The sequence below is a fragment of the Glarea lozoyensis genome (assembly GCF_000409485.1).
Source record: "Glarea lozoyensis ATCC 20868 chromosome Unknown GLAREA9, whole genome shotgun sequence".
NCBI lineage: Eukaryota > Fungi > Ascomycota > Leotiomycetes > Helotiales > Helotiaceae > Glarea > Glarea lozoyensis.
This window is the reverse complement of record NW_007361004.1, coordinates 477,171-494,545: the sequence shown is the minus strand read 5'-3', so window position 1 is coordinate 494,545 and position 17,375 is coordinate 477,171. Positions and strand designations below refer to the sequence as shown.

General features: G+C 46.4%; 7 protein-coding genes across 7 annotated transcripts; 3 read left to right on the top strand and 4 right to left on the bottom strand.

Moving 5' to 3' along the window:
- Positions 1-3,195: 3,195 nt before the first annotated feature.
- GLAREA_08098 (NAD(P)-binding Rossmann-fold containing protein) lies at positions 3,196-4,109 on the top strand (the record flags this gene model as incomplete). Its single annotated transcript, XM_008090144.1, has 2 exons — positions 3,196-3,788; positions 3,908-4,109. 2 exons carry the CDS (start codon positions 3,196-3,198, stop codon positions 4,107-4,109), a joined length of 795 nt encoding a protein of 264 aa, XP_008088335.1.
- Positions 4,110-4,772: 663 nt separating this feature from the next.
- Positions 4,773-6,722, top strand: GLAREA_08097 (MFS general substrate transporter; the record flags this gene model as incomplete). The annotated part of the gene is made up of 4 exons (XM_008090143.1): positions 4,773-4,961; positions 5,011-5,179; positions 5,231-5,704; positions 5,758-6,722. 4 exons carry the CDS (start codon positions 4,773-4,775, stop codon positions 6,720-6,722), a joined length of 1,797 nt encoding a protein of 598 aa, XP_008088334.1.
- Positions 6,723-7,159: 437 nt separating this feature from the next.
- On the bottom strand, positions 7,160-8,795 carry GLAREA_08096 (MIT; the record flags this gene model as incomplete). Its single annotated transcript, XM_008090142.1, has 2 exons — positions 7,160-8,719; positions 8,772-8,795. The coding sequence occupies 2 exons, from the start codon at positions 8,793-8,795 to the stop codon at positions 7,160-7,162; spliced, it is 1,584 nt and encodes a 527-aa protein (XP_008088333.1).
- A 657-nt stretch (positions 8,796-9,452) lies between these two features.
- On the bottom strand, positions 9,453-10,300 carry GLAREA_08095 (uncharacterized protein; the record flags this gene model as incomplete). Its single annotated transcript, XM_008090141.1, has 4 exons — positions 9,453-9,521; positions 9,584-9,698; positions 9,753-9,881; positions 9,939-10,300. The coding sequence occupies 4 exons, from the start codon at positions 10,298-10,300 to the stop codon at positions 9,453-9,455; spliced, it is 675 nt and encodes a 224-aa protein (XP_008088332.1).
- Positions 10,301-11,193: 893 nt separating this feature from the next.
- On the bottom strand, positions 11,194-12,715 carry GLAREA_08094 (Acyl-CoA dehydrogenase NM; the record flags this gene model as incomplete). Its single annotated transcript, XM_008090140.1, has 4 exons — positions 11,194-11,220; positions 11,276-11,920; positions 11,975-12,165; positions 12,220-12,715. The coding sequence occupies 4 exons, from the start codon at positions 12,713-12,715 to the stop codon at positions 11,194-11,196; spliced, it is 1,359 nt and encodes a 452-aa protein (XP_008088331.1).
- A 794-nt stretch (positions 12,716-13,509) lies between these two features.
- GLAREA_08093 (uncharacterized protein) lies at positions 13,510-14,523 on the bottom strand (the record flags this gene model as incomplete). The annotated part of the gene is made up of 5 exons (XM_008090139.1): positions 13,510-13,813; positions 13,860-14,016; positions 14,069-14,152; positions 14,200-14,311; positions 14,362-14,523. 5 exons carry the CDS (start codon positions 14,521-14,523, stop codon positions 13,510-13,512), a joined length of 819 nt encoding a protein of 272 aa, XP_008088330.1.
- A 689-nt stretch (positions 14,524-15,212) lies between these two features.
- Positions 15,213-16,634, top strand: GLAREA_08092 (GroES-like protein; the record flags this gene model as incomplete). The annotated part of the gene is made up of 3 exons (XM_008090138.1): positions 15,213-15,550; positions 15,602-16,050; positions 16,096-16,634. The coding sequence occupies 3 exons, from the start codon at positions 15,213-15,215 to the stop codon at positions 16,632-16,634; spliced, it is 1,326 nt and encodes a 441-aa protein (XP_008088329.1).
- Positions 16,635-17,375: the final 741 nt, after the last annotated feature.

Below are 17,375 nucleotides of genomic sequence, written 5' to 3'. Positions count from 1 at the left end.
GGCCTGGTTACACGATGTGCATATCATCCACATGCTTAAGCGAGTGCGTATGCAAGCCGGGAAATGGGTAGCATTGAAATTTGGTACCGTGGGTTTGTACGACTCGGCAGTGGACCAAGTTGTTGGGAGGAAGTGAACATCAATTACCGGTTTGGAGAGTCCCTGAATTTATGTGCTTTGATAGTTGGGTTTTGCTAATGTTGTGAATTTGTTGGATACATCCTAGCGAATTTGGAACATCTTGAACTTATACCTCAAATCAGCAGAACTCAATCACTATTGAATAACATCTCTATCATCAAACAAGGACTCTCATCGTTCCAAATCAACCTCCAGATCACAAAACCCCAATCCCCTAAAACCCAACCCCACATCCCCTTCCAAGCCTCATGGCAACGCAACCTTAAACTCCTTCCCAAACAGTTCCGCGTCCTGGTAACACAACGCTTCAGCCCTCTTCTCCATCGAGACTTACGAACCCCGAATCCCTGAATCTGTCGTCCCACCCCCACGTGCCACGCTTCTTTTTCGGCAGTTGCGAAATAGCCTCTGTGTTGTAGAAAGGGGATTGCCGCGGCGGAGATTTTTTAAGGGGCTTGATGTCGTGGTAGGTAGTTCTGATGATTGATGATGTAGTGGAACGTGTAAGACTGTGAGTAAAATTAGGTGTTTCGTTTGGTGGGTGCGTGGAACGATTGGACTAATGAATTAGTATTCTAGGTATCTAACCCAAGGAGGCTGAAATTTTGTGAAACATGCGAGGTCTAGCGTTATTCGGATTTCATGACCAATACTTCCGTCTATTTAGTAACACAATTTTGAAAAGCTGACAGTTACCTTGTGATATGACCATCGAATCCTGATATCGCAAATTTCATGGTATGCAGGCACTTCTTGTTTAGTTGGCTTAGAGCGAACATCACAAAAGATGATATCGTTCTGAGATTTTCAATAGTCATCATTAATGTCTATCGTCTCCACAAAGAGTAATAAGCGATCATCGGTCGTATGATGTGTAGAATCTCCAAGTTCGAAATCCTCTCGTAATATACAAATAGTATGGCTAAAGAAATAGGTCAATACTAACATCTTGGGTATGTCCAAGGTGTCTAGCTTGATTACACCTGATTCAACGAACATCCGATTACACTACCTCCGTCTGATCTAGCAAAGCCTATTCATTTTTCTTGACTTTAAATGAAGCATTGAACGATAGCACAATATTTCTCGAAGTCAATGAGTCTCAAACTGATGACCTTTCAGGATGTCAAAGTACATAACTTCTCAATAATTCAATGCAAAATACGAGACCGCGACGTGGAAGGACTTGATATTTAGCTGTCAAGATTTCCTAGGAAGCCAAAACTTCCGTCTGAAAGAGTGATACGACGTCAACTAGGTTCTAACCTTTGCAGAACACATTATGTCGTTGCTTTAGGCGATGGGTTTGCGAAAGTTCGTAGCCTTGTTTAGACGACGAAACCCCTTTTTCTGAACTGAAGTTTTAAGTGTACAATAGTGAGAAGTGCTGATTGTGATGTACTATGTTGATCAGGAAAATTGAGAGCTTACACCGGTAGCTCGCTGGAAGTGATTTGCTTTTGTGTGGTGTTGCGCAAATTCGATTTGGGAAGTCTAAACTGGAGACACGCTTTTGGAACTAGCACTTTTGTATCACTTCACTGCCCTGCATAGTAAACTAAAACAACAAAGATTGATAAATTGTAAGGATCTGATATTTTATCTCATGATACCTTGAAAATTTGTATATGCCGCTAAACTAACAATAATCCAATTTGATTTCCTGAAACACGAAGGGGAGGGGGAAAAGTCCATCTGCGAGAGGGTACTCGTAAGGAGTGGACTGAAGGTTCCGAGCTCCTATTCCGCCCATTTTTCTATACTTCATTGATTCTCAAAGATTTCTCTGCTTGGCTAAAAGAATGTGCATTATCAGTGAAATTCGTCCCTTCATTTCAAGCTCGCTTAAGATTACCATCCGGAACTCGAGAGTCAGAAAAGCACCCTAAATGCCAGTATATTGCTTTAGAATGCTGCTTCGTTATCAACAACCAAGTTCTCTGTATTACCAATTAACTATCCTTCTCAGTAACCCAAAGCACCAATGAATTATCCTCCGAATTTAACTCTTCACGTCTTGACTCTTGATTCTTGTCTCCGAGGAACCTGTATTATTTGTAGGTAAAGACCAGAATACAAATAAGTTTTCTGTCGATTATTCTTAGTCTTGAATTTTCCGTCGCAAGTCGTACCTCTTGACTGACCCTAGAGTCAAAGTAGAACATTCCTACATTTGGTGACGTTCGAGGTGAGCGCTCATGAACTCAATCTTCCACCATTCTAGGTTTCCTACACCAACATGTTTTAACCATCAGGTGAAAAAGACAATTGAAATGCCTGAAGTGGTCTCTGTATTTGCACCCCGGCTGGAAAGTTGGAGAAAGTGAATAACGGAATAGCCAATTTAGTAAAGATCGAAAAAAGGGAACAACAGAGTAGCGAGTTTTATTAAGATTAAGGACAAAGTGAGTACTAAGAATTCGACACTGTGAGTCGTATGTAATTTTACCGAAAATTCTCCTATGTAACTGCTTCGTATTCAAGAGAATTCCAATCCTCATAATCACATGCCCGCCAACAACTTTTGTACATCGTACTCGTGCGACCACAAACACCATGAGCAAGAATTCTTTCACTCTGATGACTTACTAAACTTTTTGAAATCCCATTCTACTCATTCCGTATTCTTAACCCACAAATCACCTGACCACCCCCCTCTCTCACTCCACCCACTAACAGAGCGGAGAAGCGCAACCGACGGGACCCACCCCCGCCCAACCAAAATCCAGGGAAGAAGTCACCCACGTACTCCAAAAAAGCACTGCCTCAGATGGCCCGAAAGGGGCCTGGCAATGCGCTCCATGTGATCGTGCATGCGTACCAAGAAACTAGCCAGGCTTGCGGCTCTCGTGGGCAGACCGAGCTTAATGGGAGCCCCGAGGAAATGGCAATGGGCAGAGTTTAGACGTGAGGGCTGAAAATAAAACTCAAATTGTGGGAGTCTAGAGTTGTGTTTTCTATTGCTGTTGTGCATTCGATTATCACATTTCTTTTTGCTGAGCAACAAAATATCGATTCTTTTAGCACCGAAAAAAACGGAATTTGAAAACCACAATGTCTCACAAGTTCGAAGGAAAGGTAGTGGTAATCACAGGAGGCGCCTCTGGTATTGGTCTAGCAACAGCACATCTACTCTATTCTCGCAACGCCATTCTTTCAATAGCCGATCTCTCAGAAGGCGCACTGCAAAAGGCCGTGGAATCGATAAAATCAGAATACCCTAACAGCACGGGTAAGATCTCAGGGGTCGTCGTCAATGTCCGTGATCGAAAGGCAGTGGAAAATTGGATCTCGTCTGTGGCGAAAGAGCATGGCAAGCTCGATGGTGCTGTGAATCTGGCTGGTGTGATCGGAAAGCAGATCGGGATTGCTAATATCGAGGATGTGGAGGATCCAGATTGGGATTTCGTATTGGGCGTCAACCTGGGCGGAGTTCTGAATTGTATGAGAGCTGAGATCCCTCATATGAAGACGGTAGAGGATGGAGGAAAGGGAAGTAGTATTGTAAATGCGAGTAGCATTGCGGGAGTGATTGGAATGGTGAAGAACGCGGCGTACATCGCTAGTAAACATGCTGTTGTCGGACTCACAAGAGCTTGTGCGAAGGAACAGGGTCATAGAGGGGTAAGATGTAATGCCATTGCTCCGTAAGTCTCATCTTCCATTCCCTTCATGCTTATCTTAGGTTGTGGCGACCCAACACCCAGACAGCTGGGTGAAGCAGGCATGAGGTTTTCCAGGGACAACTGCTAACAACAACCGACAGAGGACCAATAGATACACCTATGGTAGCTAAATCCAAAGAAACGGCACACACGGATGATGGCTCTAGCAATGTCGCCTTGGTTCCTATGGGTAGAGAAGGAAAAGCTGACGAGGTTGCGGAGTTGATTGCATGGCTTTTGTGTGATGGCTCGTCGTACATGACCGGAACAGTACAAAGTATCGATGGAGGCTGGGCTTGTTAGTCTCATAATTCAACTACGTTGATAAGTAATACACATGTATTGTACTCACGTGGAAATGCCTTCAAACAATCTGGTCCATGTGTCTCGTCCCGGTCCAGACCTCCTGTCACGATCCAGACTTGTCAACTCCTAGTCCAAACCTAGTAAACCCAACCGCACTTCCGGGACCCAAAAATCTCCGTACTCGCTCTCGCATGTTCAGCCGTACGCCTAACTCGAATCGCAATTTGTTAAGCATTGTGTGTGAAATGACTCAATAATTATAAGAGCCATGTGCCTCACGGGTAACGTTTTCCATCCCCGCATTAGGACCTATCATACCCCAACATAATCTTCCCCAGACAGACGCCCCCAGAATTACCCCACACTTTTATGGGGATATACCGTGTAAAACTTCGGTGGAAACGCGTTCGCGTACATGAGACCGGGACAGCGGTTCTAGATGTGCGTGCTGGGTATACCAAGTTGAACTAGCGGCGAATAGGCACATGTTGAGATTGAAAGGTCTATTTATCGACCATGCCCTTCGAAGATTGAATTTTGTTGATCAGTTGAGTTTGATTTGATTCAGTTCTGACCTCGAATTGAACTCTTCTTTCTCTTTCCACACACTTTTCGATATCCATGTCGAGAGCACGAGAATCTTCAACAAAACGAGACATCATGACAGACGAAAAACGCGAAATCGAGCTTGAGCACCATGAGTCAAACGAAGATCGCACTATACAACACGCACCAAAAGCTGATGTAAAGCTCCATCATGACAAAGTCGCACCGGAAGCAATTGGCGGGTTGTACGATGAGATGCCAAAAGGGTATTATACGAGCAAAGAATTCATCGGAACTTTGATTGTAGGTTCCCTCAGTGAAGAGCCATGAAATCGATTCTGATGAGAAATAGGCGACTTGTCTCGCACAAATCAGTGGCTACTTGGGATGGGTGTTGCCAGCAAACACTCTATCTTTGATCAACGCAGCCCTTGGAGGATCTCCAAATATCACATGGGTGGCGCTGGCGTGGACGATGGGTTTTACTATTGGCTTATCGCTTGTCGGTCGATTGTCTGATAGTAAGAAGCAGATTTCGAAATCTGCCATACACCTGCTAATTATCACTGTAGTCTTCGGTCGCAGATGGTTCTTCATCGGATCCAGTATCATGGCTCTAGTGGGTAATGTCATTGGAGCATCAGCACAATCCGTGAACATGCTCATTGGAACGAATTGTCTTAATGGACTCGCCGCTGCTGGACAGCTTTCCTTCTCGGTCATCATTGGTGAGCTGGTTCCAAACAGACAGCGTGGACCATTCAACGCTTTGGTCCTGTCAACTTCGATTCCTTTTGCCGTCTTCGGTCCACCAGTAGCTCGAGCTTTCTACGAAAACACCGGCTTGCAATGGCGATGGTCGTACATTTTGGGTTGTATCATCAATTTCATCGCTGCTGGCATGTACTATCTTTGCTACCATCCACCAACTTACAACCAGCTCCACGTGGGCGGAAAGTCGAAGATGCAACAACTGAAAGGTCTTGATTGGGTTGGAATCTTTTTGTTTTCCACTGGATTGGTTCTCTTTCTCATCGGGTTGAATTGTTTGTGCTCCAAATCCCTCTAGATTACTACACAAAGGCTAACAAATTTTCAGGGGGTGGCCAAGCGTATCCATGGGTTTCAGCTCACACTCTTTGCACCCTCATTTTCGGGATTGCCACCTTGATAGGCTTCGGTCTGTGGGAAGCGTATAGCGGCCACGAGTTTCCTCTTATGCCAATGAGGCTTTTCAAAAACATCAAGTACGACGCTATCACGGCTTGCGCTTCTATTGCGGCAATGGTATACTACTCTATGACAGTTGTATGGCCAACTCTGATTGGCGCACTATTCACCACAAACGTCCAGGAAGTTGGGTGGCTCTCCTGCGCTGTGGGAGGTGGTCTTCTCTTCGGACAAATCGCTGCAGGTATGGGTATCCGATATCTGCCAAGAATGAAAATACAGATGACAGTTGCGTCTATCATCATGATAGCATTTGTTGCATCGCTGGCTTCCGTCAATGAGGACTCACGTACACGAACCGTCGTATGCCTATTGATTGGCGTCGCGGCTGCCGGTTACATCGAAAACTTAACTCTTTCTTCGATGGCTTACGTTTTCGAACCCGAGGATATCGGTCTTGTCGCCGGTGTCATGGGAAGCATTCGCACAGCATCCTCGTCGGTCGCCACTTCGATTTATGTGAGCATTCTGTCGAATGAATTATCGAAGTACCTTCCAAGATACGTAGTTCCTGCTGCCACAGGAGCAGGACTTCCAGCGGCATCCATGACTGACCTCTTCGCTGGAATAACAGCAGGTTCATTTGCGAATGTACCAGGAATCACACCGGAGATTGAGATTGCTGTTGGACATGCAGTAAAGCATGCCTATTCGCTCGCATTCCGAACCGTTTTCTTATGTACCCTGCCGTTCGGTGCCATCCTCTTAGTTGCTGCAGTCATCAGTCCTAATGTTGAGGATTACATGACGGACGATGTTGCGAGAAGATTGCAGGGAACAGTGGTTGCAGGAGGAGGATCAGATAAGTCTGTCGATTCCGAGGCTGGCCAATAGATTAGGCTTTATGTTCTGTAATAGTAAATTGCACTCTGAATATTTTTCCAATTCAGACCCATATTTGAATATGCTTCACAGACGTGACGACATGGCGGAATACTTAGAGCAGGGTGGACAGAGGCCACATCCGAAAAGGAAGTCTCGCGCCGCGTTGCAGTAGCCTGACGCGTGGTGAGACATCGTAGTCCGTGAGGCGATATCGATGAATCAGAAGATAAGTGAAATTTGATAGTGATCGTTCGGAAATTAAGATAGTACAAACATTACAAACTCAACCAAATTTGATAAATGATCATGTATTTGGTAATAACGTCCGGTAGTCAAGCCATCCATGTTCGTTGTTTGATACGAACGATCTATAATCCCAATTGTGATAAAACCCAGCTAACACTTCATAGGAGGATCTTAGACGATTTGACGATTTTCTCTTAAATTTACCCAGCAGCCAATCTATCGCCAGTAGAATCACTATCCTTCTTGATTGTTGCATTGCCATTGCCAGAAGAGCCTTCGCGTCTAGTCTTTGCGCCCTCTTTAAGCTTTTCCCATCGATCACGATATCTTGCCACAACATTTTTCAGCTTTTCGTTGTCACGGCTAAGCCTTTCGATCTCTTTCCCGCTTAGTGCTTGGTGTTCTTCCAATTCGCTAATTCGTCGTTTGAGAGCATCGTCACCTGGACCCGGTGAAAGATTACCCCCCGGACTTGCAGGTCTTTGCATTCGCATACTCTGGTACATCATCAGACTGTGGTCTTGAGCACCCATTTCGAAGGCATTCAATCTTTTACTAAGCTTGTCTGCAATATCTTTGAGGCTCTGGTTTTTCATTTCAAGTTCCTCGATGTGATTTTCGAGTTTGCCTTGTCGACCGCTTATTGGCTTCCTCGACAGACCAGGTGACGTTGGCATTGGAGTTTCTCGAGCATCGACAAAGTCTTCGTCTTCTAGGTCAGCCAGATTTTCCCCGTGTTCACTATGGACAGATGAGGCCAATCGGCGTCTTTCCTTCTGGTCGAAAGACAGGATTTTCGCATACGAGACAGAATGACCGGCAGTTGGAACAACATAAAAGGAATCATTGGCGGAATACCCATCACGAGAAGAGGCTCTCAAGGCAGCTCGAGAAATGTATTTGGATAGTTCTGGCTCTTGTACCGAGGACTCTCTGTTATTTGAAATTCGCTTCCCCGACTGGGACGGGCTTTCTGGCTGAGCCGCACTATTGGCTTCATTCGATACTAGAGGAAGTCCAGCGAACGCAAGAGGAGCAGAAATCTTTGTAATAAAGCTCTCAAAGGTGCTGTAAAATCGAGAAAAGCCCTCGTTGTCTGAGGCTGCCACTGCGTCCCCCGCGCTTGCGGATTCTTGAGTCTTTCCATTCAAGGTAATTGCCTTCTGGGAACTTGCATGAGTAGGAGGTAACCAACTAGGTTGTGTGACCGAGTGCTCTGGAATACTGCCCGGGGCCTTTGACCGCTTCCCTTCCCTACGCGGATGTGACTCGAGGTTCCCTGGAGCCTGCTGGTTCGAAACACTTGGCGATAACGGTTGTCTAGTGTAGTTCGCACGAATGCCTCTTGCCGATGCTAAGTTGCTTGCGATAGAGGAGCTAAGGTCTCGTGGAGGTAGTCTTCTGGGGTGCTGAAGGCTGGGAGGATTCCGAAGAGGAGAGGATGATCGAGCGCCAATATCTGTCTTGCTCGCTCGCAATTCTGCTACTGCGGCCGAAGTGGAGAGCGGCTTCTCTGCGGAAGGTTGTACTTCTGATTCTGTAGCGGAAGTCGACGGTGGGTTCTCGGAGGGGTAACGTAGAAGCTCTGATAATCTTTGATGATGCTGCTCGAGAAGCTGCAGAGTCCTCAACGCCTCAGCACTCCTTGTACCTGAAGCAGCCTTTGCAAATTCCCCAGCAGCGAGAGCATGTTCGTTGATTGCGACAGTCGTATCGGAGCTCGATGTCGCGACAGATGCCGCTCTAGCATGATCGTGCGCCTGAAGCAACAATTAGTATATCAACATAAATAAGATCAGGACGGCGACATACTAGAGTAAGCGGTGATGACTCCATTCCTTATCATACGTCGTCTTCGTTCGAAAGATTGGTGAGCTGGGAAGGAACTTATTTGATTCTGAACGGAGGGGTTGCTACCTTCAGATTGACGGGAGCTAAGACGGGAACGATTCACGCGCCTCGGTGGCTGAACGATTCACGTGACTCAACACCTCCCCTAGTCAATGTCGAAATGACCTCAAACTACCACATCATTTTGCATTAATTCACTCAAGTATGGATCAACCATCTCATGTATCATTTCAAACCTGTCATTATAGTAAAATCTGAGTGCAGAAACCCGTAAGAACGTCCGAGTCTGGCTCTTCAGGATTATTTCATGTCGGTACATCAAAAATCTTGAAGTGCTTCACAACTTCACGAGCTGAATGCTTGCTGTTCTAATAAACCAGTTTCTTGGAAGTCTTCTACAGTTAATGGGGAAATGACCTTTATTGGATCCTAAGCTCGCAGTCAGTAGGGAAGTAACGCATGCTCGGCAGGTGGTAAGTCAGAAATGTCTATTTTCAATTCTATATTGACCAAATATGCAGCTTTTACTCCTGCTACGGCCGATTAACATGTATTCCAACCTTATCATGATAGGTCATTCGATCTCTGGAAATAGGTGATGTGCCATGACCCTTGGTCAACATTTAGCATGATCGGACCACGTCACGTTTTGGCGACAAGTTCCTCATCTTCCTGGTCAATCATATTTAGCATTACGAGAGAGGGAATCAACTGCAGAAAATATATCAGCAACTTCCATATCGAGATCATACTCTGTTGGGTGCGTCACTTACACTTCGATCCTTCTTAAACTTGTTGGGTAAGCATCTAATGCAAGCACAATCCCCCTTTTCTTCTTCCTTGCAATACAGCCATGGCATGTGGACGTTATAAGTCTTGTGATCACATCTATAATTGTTTTTAGAAATTATTGGATGATGAGCATGAGTAGGTTCAACTCACGTCCAACTGACTCTCTTGATTAATTCCATTCTCTGAGGAAGAATACTCATTGAAAGCTGCAGAATAGTCTCTGTTCTTTCGAATGTGAAGGTGTTTTGAGAGTATAGTATGGGAATTGCTTCAACATATCTATTGCATGTTAGCTAATTCTGTAGCTGACGAAGCAGATACAGGAGCGTCACTTACATTCTCCTGCACACCTTCAAGAGACTGAGTAGGCTTCCAACTCCCCACTCATCTAAGCCACGATTCCTCTTCTGTATGGAAAAGCAAGACAAACATGTGCTGACTGGAAAAAGCTTGCATCGAGTGTGTTGCATAAACCTTCTACTCTCCTTTCTGTTAAAACCGCTCACATCATCGATGGTGTTCAAAGTGACGCGAATATTGTAGCCCGAAACACACTCAGCATATATTTGCTGCCGTATCTCCAAAGGCAATTTCCACAATACAGACTGAGTTTGGATCTTCCCGTCGAAGCTCAATCGCCTCCGCTTGATATCCGTTCCTGGGTTATATGACGGAACGAGCTTCTCCCAGTCCTCCATCCTCTTCGAACCTGGCCAATTGAAGATTTGTAATCTTATCCTACTCAAGACCCGGCCTAATGTCATCAACGGAGACCAGAAAACGCAGAATATCAAGCCTAACATCAATGCAACTACAACATAAATCTGGTTCTCTAGTTTATGTTGCCGAAGCGTCGACGGAAGCGATATGCCTGGCATGTTCTTTGAAGCTCTGGAAATCGGATGAGTATTTCTTCATTGCTCGGAAAGGAATCTTGAAAGCAAAGACGAAAATAGGTTGAATGTGGTGTAATGTAGATTCTTGGCAGTGGTACCTCCCTATTTCGAGGCTGGCTGAATTGCTACTAGCGTCTTTCTCGTCCTATCTCAGGTGTTACTTTCCGCTGTCAATATGCATGGCACGACATTTTGATCTTCACGATATTCTTCGATTTTTGTTTGGGAAGGAAAATATCGAATGCGATCGCTAATTTAGCCAAACCATATAAGAGAACATCCTTCGTATTTGAGAAACACATGGGAAAGACATATATTTCTCATCGCAGGTCTAGATTTACCCATCTTCCAGTTTTCTGGGGCTGAGGTGAGATAAGCAAGCGGCGTCTCACTTATGGTGAAGTAGCCTATCACCATGTATTTCTACATGTGAGCCTCATGGTGAGGCTGAAAAACAATCCATTCAATTCACAGAGGTGGAGATACCACCAGAATTATGCGCCAATGAGGCGAGTAATCCGCACTTCCTTGCTTCCTTTGCACAAACTTAACTGATAGGTATTTAGCCACATCAAATGCGAGAAGCGAATCAGAATCATTGGAAATAAAACTACTGCACCGGACAATGAAATTCGCAAAAGCAATACATCTCAAACCCAATCCACAAAACCCATTACGCCTTCAAAAAAGCAAAACTAGGTATACCAAGTAGGCTCCGGAATCTAATTGGCCGTTAGTCACGTTTGCAAATCAAAGAAACGCAATCGAAAACCATACCTTATCAAGCAAAGCATACTCTCCAACCTCCCGATTCTTATAAGCAACAGGATCATGCAAACTATGCGTCCTAACATCCCTCCAAAACCGATCCAGTCCAACCTTCCTCCCCGTCGCCCTCGCCCCAGTCACCTCAAACACGCCCGCCGTAACTCTCAACGCCGTATCCGTCGTCACGATTTTCGCGCTCGCTACAACCTCTGCAACCTCTCCTCTCTCGCGCGCTGAAATCTCGCGCTTCTCGCCGTGTGTAGTATACACGTTTGCGATTGCAGACCCAGCGCGGTCGGTGAGTGCTACAGCGGCTTGGAGGTGCGCGTAGAAATTCCCGTAGCGCTCGAGGATGTAGAATTCTTCCGTTGCGGAGTTCTTGTTGTCGCCGCCGTAGGGCCAGGCGCGGGTTGAGCTTTTGGTGTATTTTGTTGCGAAATCCAAGGAGCCGAGGGCTATCCCTAGGTAAAAATTGGAAAATACCAACTGGATGGTAGGCAGCAGGAGCGTTGCAAAGGGGATTGAAAGGACTTTCGGATCAGGTTTCTTGGTCTTGACATCCCAGCCCAAAGCATCCTCCCAGGGGACTTTGATCTGCCCAATCTTCACGCTTCCGGATTCTGTGAGGCGAAGACCTACGTTATCCCAATTATGCTAGTCACATCAGCTCGGCTCATCATGGGTTTAAGATTAGGCGGATCAACTCACAGCAAACTCAATCCCCTCCTGCGCCGTCCTCACAATCGCAAAAATATGATCCTCCGTCCCCTCCAATACGCCCTCCAGAACCGTCAAATCCGAAACCACACCCCCAGTATTAAAATGCTTGAACCCGTCAAACACAACATAATCCCCATGATCACTAATCTTCAAATCATTATCGCGAGGATTCACAGCTCCTATACACTAATTAGCCTCCCTCCCCCTTTCCCTCATCCAACCAAACGACTTACCACCAACGAAAAAGTTCCCCTCAATAATCAGTTTCTGAAATCGCGCTTTCTGCTCATCCGTACCAACTACATTCGCAGTCGTACTCCATAACAGATGATACCCGAGTAACATGCCTATACTCCCATCACCCTTCGCCACTTCGCGGATTACTTGATACCCGATCTCCCAGTTCTGGCCGCCGCCGCCGTATTCAGCCGGTCCTAGGACTTTCAAAAGTCCAGAGCTTTTCAACAGCGCAACTTCAGCAACGGGTGAGAAGTTGGCGATATCTCTCGCCGCTGCGTCGGCGGATAGGATCTCGGATACGGCGCGTGCGCGCTGGAGCCAGGCGGAGGAATCTTGGGGGAGATCGTCGGAGGTGAATTTCTGGTGGTGGATGTCGTAGATGCTTGGGTCGGTTTTCTCGCGGGGTTTGGAGGTGGGAGGGGGAGCTTGTTTGGTTGGGAGGGAGGTGGGAGGGGAGGAGGTGGTTGTGGTGGTGAGTGAGGGCGCCATGGTTGTGTTTGAGATCGATGTTGAGAAGACGTGAAATGGTTCAGTTAGAAGATTGTTTGTATGAGGGATGTAGTTCTTGACAATCTATCTATCTATCTACCTCTATCTTCCCTCTCCTCCCCTCCTCCCCTCAGCCCAAGATGGTGCAACATCCCTCCCCCTATACGCCATCCACACGCCATCTCTCCTCCCCAACACAAAGCAAAAACCAACATCCGCATCGAAACCGTCGCCTATTGCGTGATACATTAGTTCCAAGCTGCAATGCAAGATATCCAAGATCGTGACGCGAGCACGTTCTGATGGTAGGTGGTTGGTTAGTGGTCGCCTTGTCGATCATCGAGCACGTCAGATTCGCTAATTAAGTACCGAGATCTAGATGAGGGGAATCCCTGCTTTTAGGGAGTGTTGGAACTGCGAGTTATTGGGACTGCCGTGGGGGTGTAGGTAAACTCAGTTAGTTTGATGGTATTGGTTAGGTTTGTTTAGCCGATAGTCGCTGGTTTTAGAAACATAATTGGATGGGACTTTTGGGATTATTTCTTGGAAATTACATCTCCTTGAGATTTTAGAATTTAGAGGACTGGATGATAGACTCAATTTTACAGAGTCAGTTTGGGGCAGTGTTGCAACGGACGCTAAGTGCGTAAACCCAGGCCCGCTTCGGATTCTCCCAGTAAATGTGTACTATCTCTAACCTCCTTTTTGCGCCCCACCAAATCCGCAACATTACTTCAATACCCATTCAGTCTGTAAATCTATGTAGAAGTAAAACAAAATAATACCAACCATACTCAACGATCCTTCCCCCCCTCCTCCCCACTCCCCTCCTGACTTCCCCCATCTACGCCCACCTTCGCCCTAACAAAAAACCGACTCGTATCCCCCATCGGAAAATGCCAAAACAGCGCCGTCTGACACATCAAATGCGCGACGGTATAATACCCGAGCAGACCCGCCAAGAACGCAAATACACCGCCTGCTTTCTTAAGCGCGATAGCTGTGTCCGCGAAACCGTCGGCGGTGGCGAAATAGGAGGCGGCGACGAGCGTGAAACAGAGCTCGACGAAGAAGAAGATGCCGATGTATACGAGATTGCTGGGAGGGTTAGTGGGAAGGGAAAAGGGGGGAAGGGGGGAGGTACATGGGTAGAGAGCCGAAGAGGAAGAAGAGATTCAGAACGGCCCACATGAGGACGAAGAATCCGAGGGCGTTGTTGTATTGTACTGTGTCTGTTCCGTAGGCATCGCTTACGCCGAAGATTGGTGTGAGGATTGCACCGAAGCCACCGTAGAAGAAACCTGAATGATTTGGTGAGTTTACTGTATTCCCCAGGATTCCATTGTTACATACCGAAAGCACTTAATGCTGTATAACCAAATGAGTTACCTAGAACCAATTCCCACTGCGCTGAAATGACCATTCCAATACCAGCAACTATGACTTGTAAGTTTTAGTCTTCAAGGAATGCAAATGGTCCCCACCAAAGAAGAAATTTCCAATGTAAACATTTGTTGTCGTCACCCCTCGCCATTCCATCAAACTCAAGGAGAGAGTGGTGAGAGTGGTAGAAAATGCACCAATCGCCAACGCAGTCTACTCAATGTCAGCTAATTCGCATACCGCTTTATAGAATAATCACATACCGGACTTCCAAGTGTACTTTTCACAGAACTTGCAACGAAGAATGGGTAAGGTTTGCCTGGTGATAACGTGTCCGTGGTAGTACTAGGATATATGTCCCTATACGCATGTTCCAAGGTACTCTGTCTGACAATATTTCTCCTAACGCTATCGGCCGAAGACATTTTGTGACTGGAATTTGGGTGCAACTTTGGATGTTGAAAGAGATGAGTTGTCGGAATGGCAACAACTCTGCTTTTGCAGTTTCGGGGACTTCAGACCCCTTCTAGCATTAGCCTAGTAAGTCCACAATGGATCTCGACATTGCAGCGGAAATTGTATGTTGAAAATATGCAACAAATTGCAACATTGTTGACACAAGGATCATAGAGTCTGGCCGTATTACCCCTGAAATTGACCCAGGCGATTGCTATGAAAGAAGTATGACAAGACCGGAATCACACAATGCCGATTCCCGTTCCAATTCAAGAATTACAGATAAGGCAAGATAACCTTAAACTTAGTGCGGGGTATCAAAAGAAGTTGTACTGCATTAGTTGGGAAATGTGTGTGGAATTGAGTTGTGGTGTGGTTGATGCAAAGCTCCGCGTATAGCACGCCATTACGAAGCTGTTGTAACCAATCCCTTTTGTCGATCAATTTCCACGACAAGAAATATAATCGATCTGGGATGATAAAATAAGGCCAAGTGAGCTTTGACTTCGTCGGCTCGATTTACAGAACTCTTGCAATTACCAATCCGCTTGGATGAGGTAAATGTTGTTGTGTTCATTTTAACACAACCTGGAGGTGCATACCACTTGCATCAGGGTAACATCTTTTCACACCTTCCGGTACACAAATTCATGGCAGAATGGCTTCTCAGGGTCATCCGTATATCTCTCAATCACTATTGACGCCCCCCAAGACTCCCCCTCCAGATTGCGAAATTATCTTTCACAACTGGCCAGAACCAGAAACAGCGCCCGAAGCACAGTCATATTTCGAAGCACCATGGGAATACGATGCGAAACAGATCCTGCAAGATGATAATGGCTTTGCTGTTCGACACCAAGAGGTACTCCTCCTACATGGTGTCAAGCAGAGATATGCGCATACGAAAGAGCAACCAATACCAAGACTAGAAAATGACTCAGAAATGCTCGTTGCTGTAGAAGTCGTCGGCCTGAACCCCATCGACTGGAAAGCACCGTAATCTACGGCTACCTATCATAATCAACCTAGGCTAACTATGTTCCATAGTGACTTCGGTTGGGGTTTGCCAAAGCTACCCTGCATATCGGGTCGAGACTTTGCTGGCAAAGTCGTCAAAGCACCTACGAAATCCTCGCGATTCGAACTTGGGCAGAGCATACTTGGAATTGCGACCGATTATCGAGACAGCAGACGATCCGCTTTCCAGCAATACGCTGTGGTATCAGATTTCAATGCTTGCAAACTACCTCCAAACATAACCGCCCAAGAAGCTGCACCACTTGGAGTGGCTTTCGTGGCCGCTGTACTTGCGCTGGGAGTATGCATGGGAGTGGATTTTGCTTCAGGAAATAATGGACCTCACGGTCCTGATTTGCTCCAAATCGTAAGATCAATTGCACAGGATTCATTGCCAAAAGATATTCGAGCGGAGTGCTTTGATAAGCTAAAAGAGAGTGGGAGAGCAAGATCAGGGGACTGGATAGCGATCTGGGGAGGTGAGTCCACTCGTCCCGTCAGTTGGCGAATACTGACCCTCAAAGGCTCGTCGGCGACAGGGTGTTGTGCCGTACAGCTAGCCAAACTCGCTGGGCTCCGGGTGATATCTGTTATAGATGTTGCTAGAAGCGGAGAAAGAATGCTTCGCCATGGCGCTGATCTACTGGTCGATCGTTTAGACACAGAGCGTGCTGTATCAATCGTAAAATCCGTGACGAAAGGAAAGCTTCGCTTTGGTCTCGACACCATAGGAAAAGACACAGCAGGATTGCTAGCACAAGCCATGTCGTCTCATGACGAGAGTTCCAATAGGTCTGAAGACGGCCATGTCGTAGGACTCGTCGGTGTTCCCAAGGAATCAACACCCGGCGTTGTTTACCATTCGGTGCCCATCAAACTCTTTCATGAAGCACCACAGGTTGGGGAGAGTATGATGATCTGGCTTGAGAAATTGCTAGCAAAGAACACGCTCGCAACGCCGGACATTGAGGTGGCAGTAGGCGGCTTAGAAGGGATCAATTCAGCACTAGACAGGCTGCGTGATGGAACTGTCAACGGTCCAAGGATTGTGGTGCCAATTTAAAACGCGCTCGAGGCGATATTTTTATTTGTGGATAGATTAAAAACCGCGTCCCTAGCATAGAAATGATACATGATGATGTCACTCAGATATGAGATGGAAAATGCCGTAAAACGTGATAGAGACGATAAATAAAGTGTGTATATAAGGGGAATGGTCGTGGTAAACATTTTCGTCGGTAGTTGGTAAAAACCCAAGTCCCGATCGGGTTTAGGTAGCTCGGGAATGAGCTGCTACCGAGCACAGACCACGCTGGTCAACGACCGCCAAGGCTCCCGGCTTTAACTTGCTTTCCCTCCTCTCGTCCTCCTTGGCTGCTGGAAATCCAGCAGCTTCAGTAACTCGCTACCAACTCGATGGATTGAATTGCACATTGCCGGCAGGGTTATTATCTGCTTCTCGATGGCGGGAAACCTTGTTTCCGAAGCCGATCGGCAGACTACTCTGGGTTCGAGCTGCGACGAAGCTTTGTCTAGCGGTTGCTCATGGTGGGGGTATATTGCACCATAGCTACAGCTACCTACCTCATTGTCCAACGATGTTGGCATATGCTGTCCTCGAGCACATCATGTAGCAGTCGCATTTCGATTTGCTTTGTCCATGTGTCAGAGCCGAGTTGTTCGACTTCCGGGCATTGAATAGTTGGTACGACCCCTCTCTGCAGCTATGGACCTAGTTCAATGCTCATCTTGCTTGCTATACCGTTCCGTATAGTTTGCAGACTGTTCAGATATCTCCATTCAA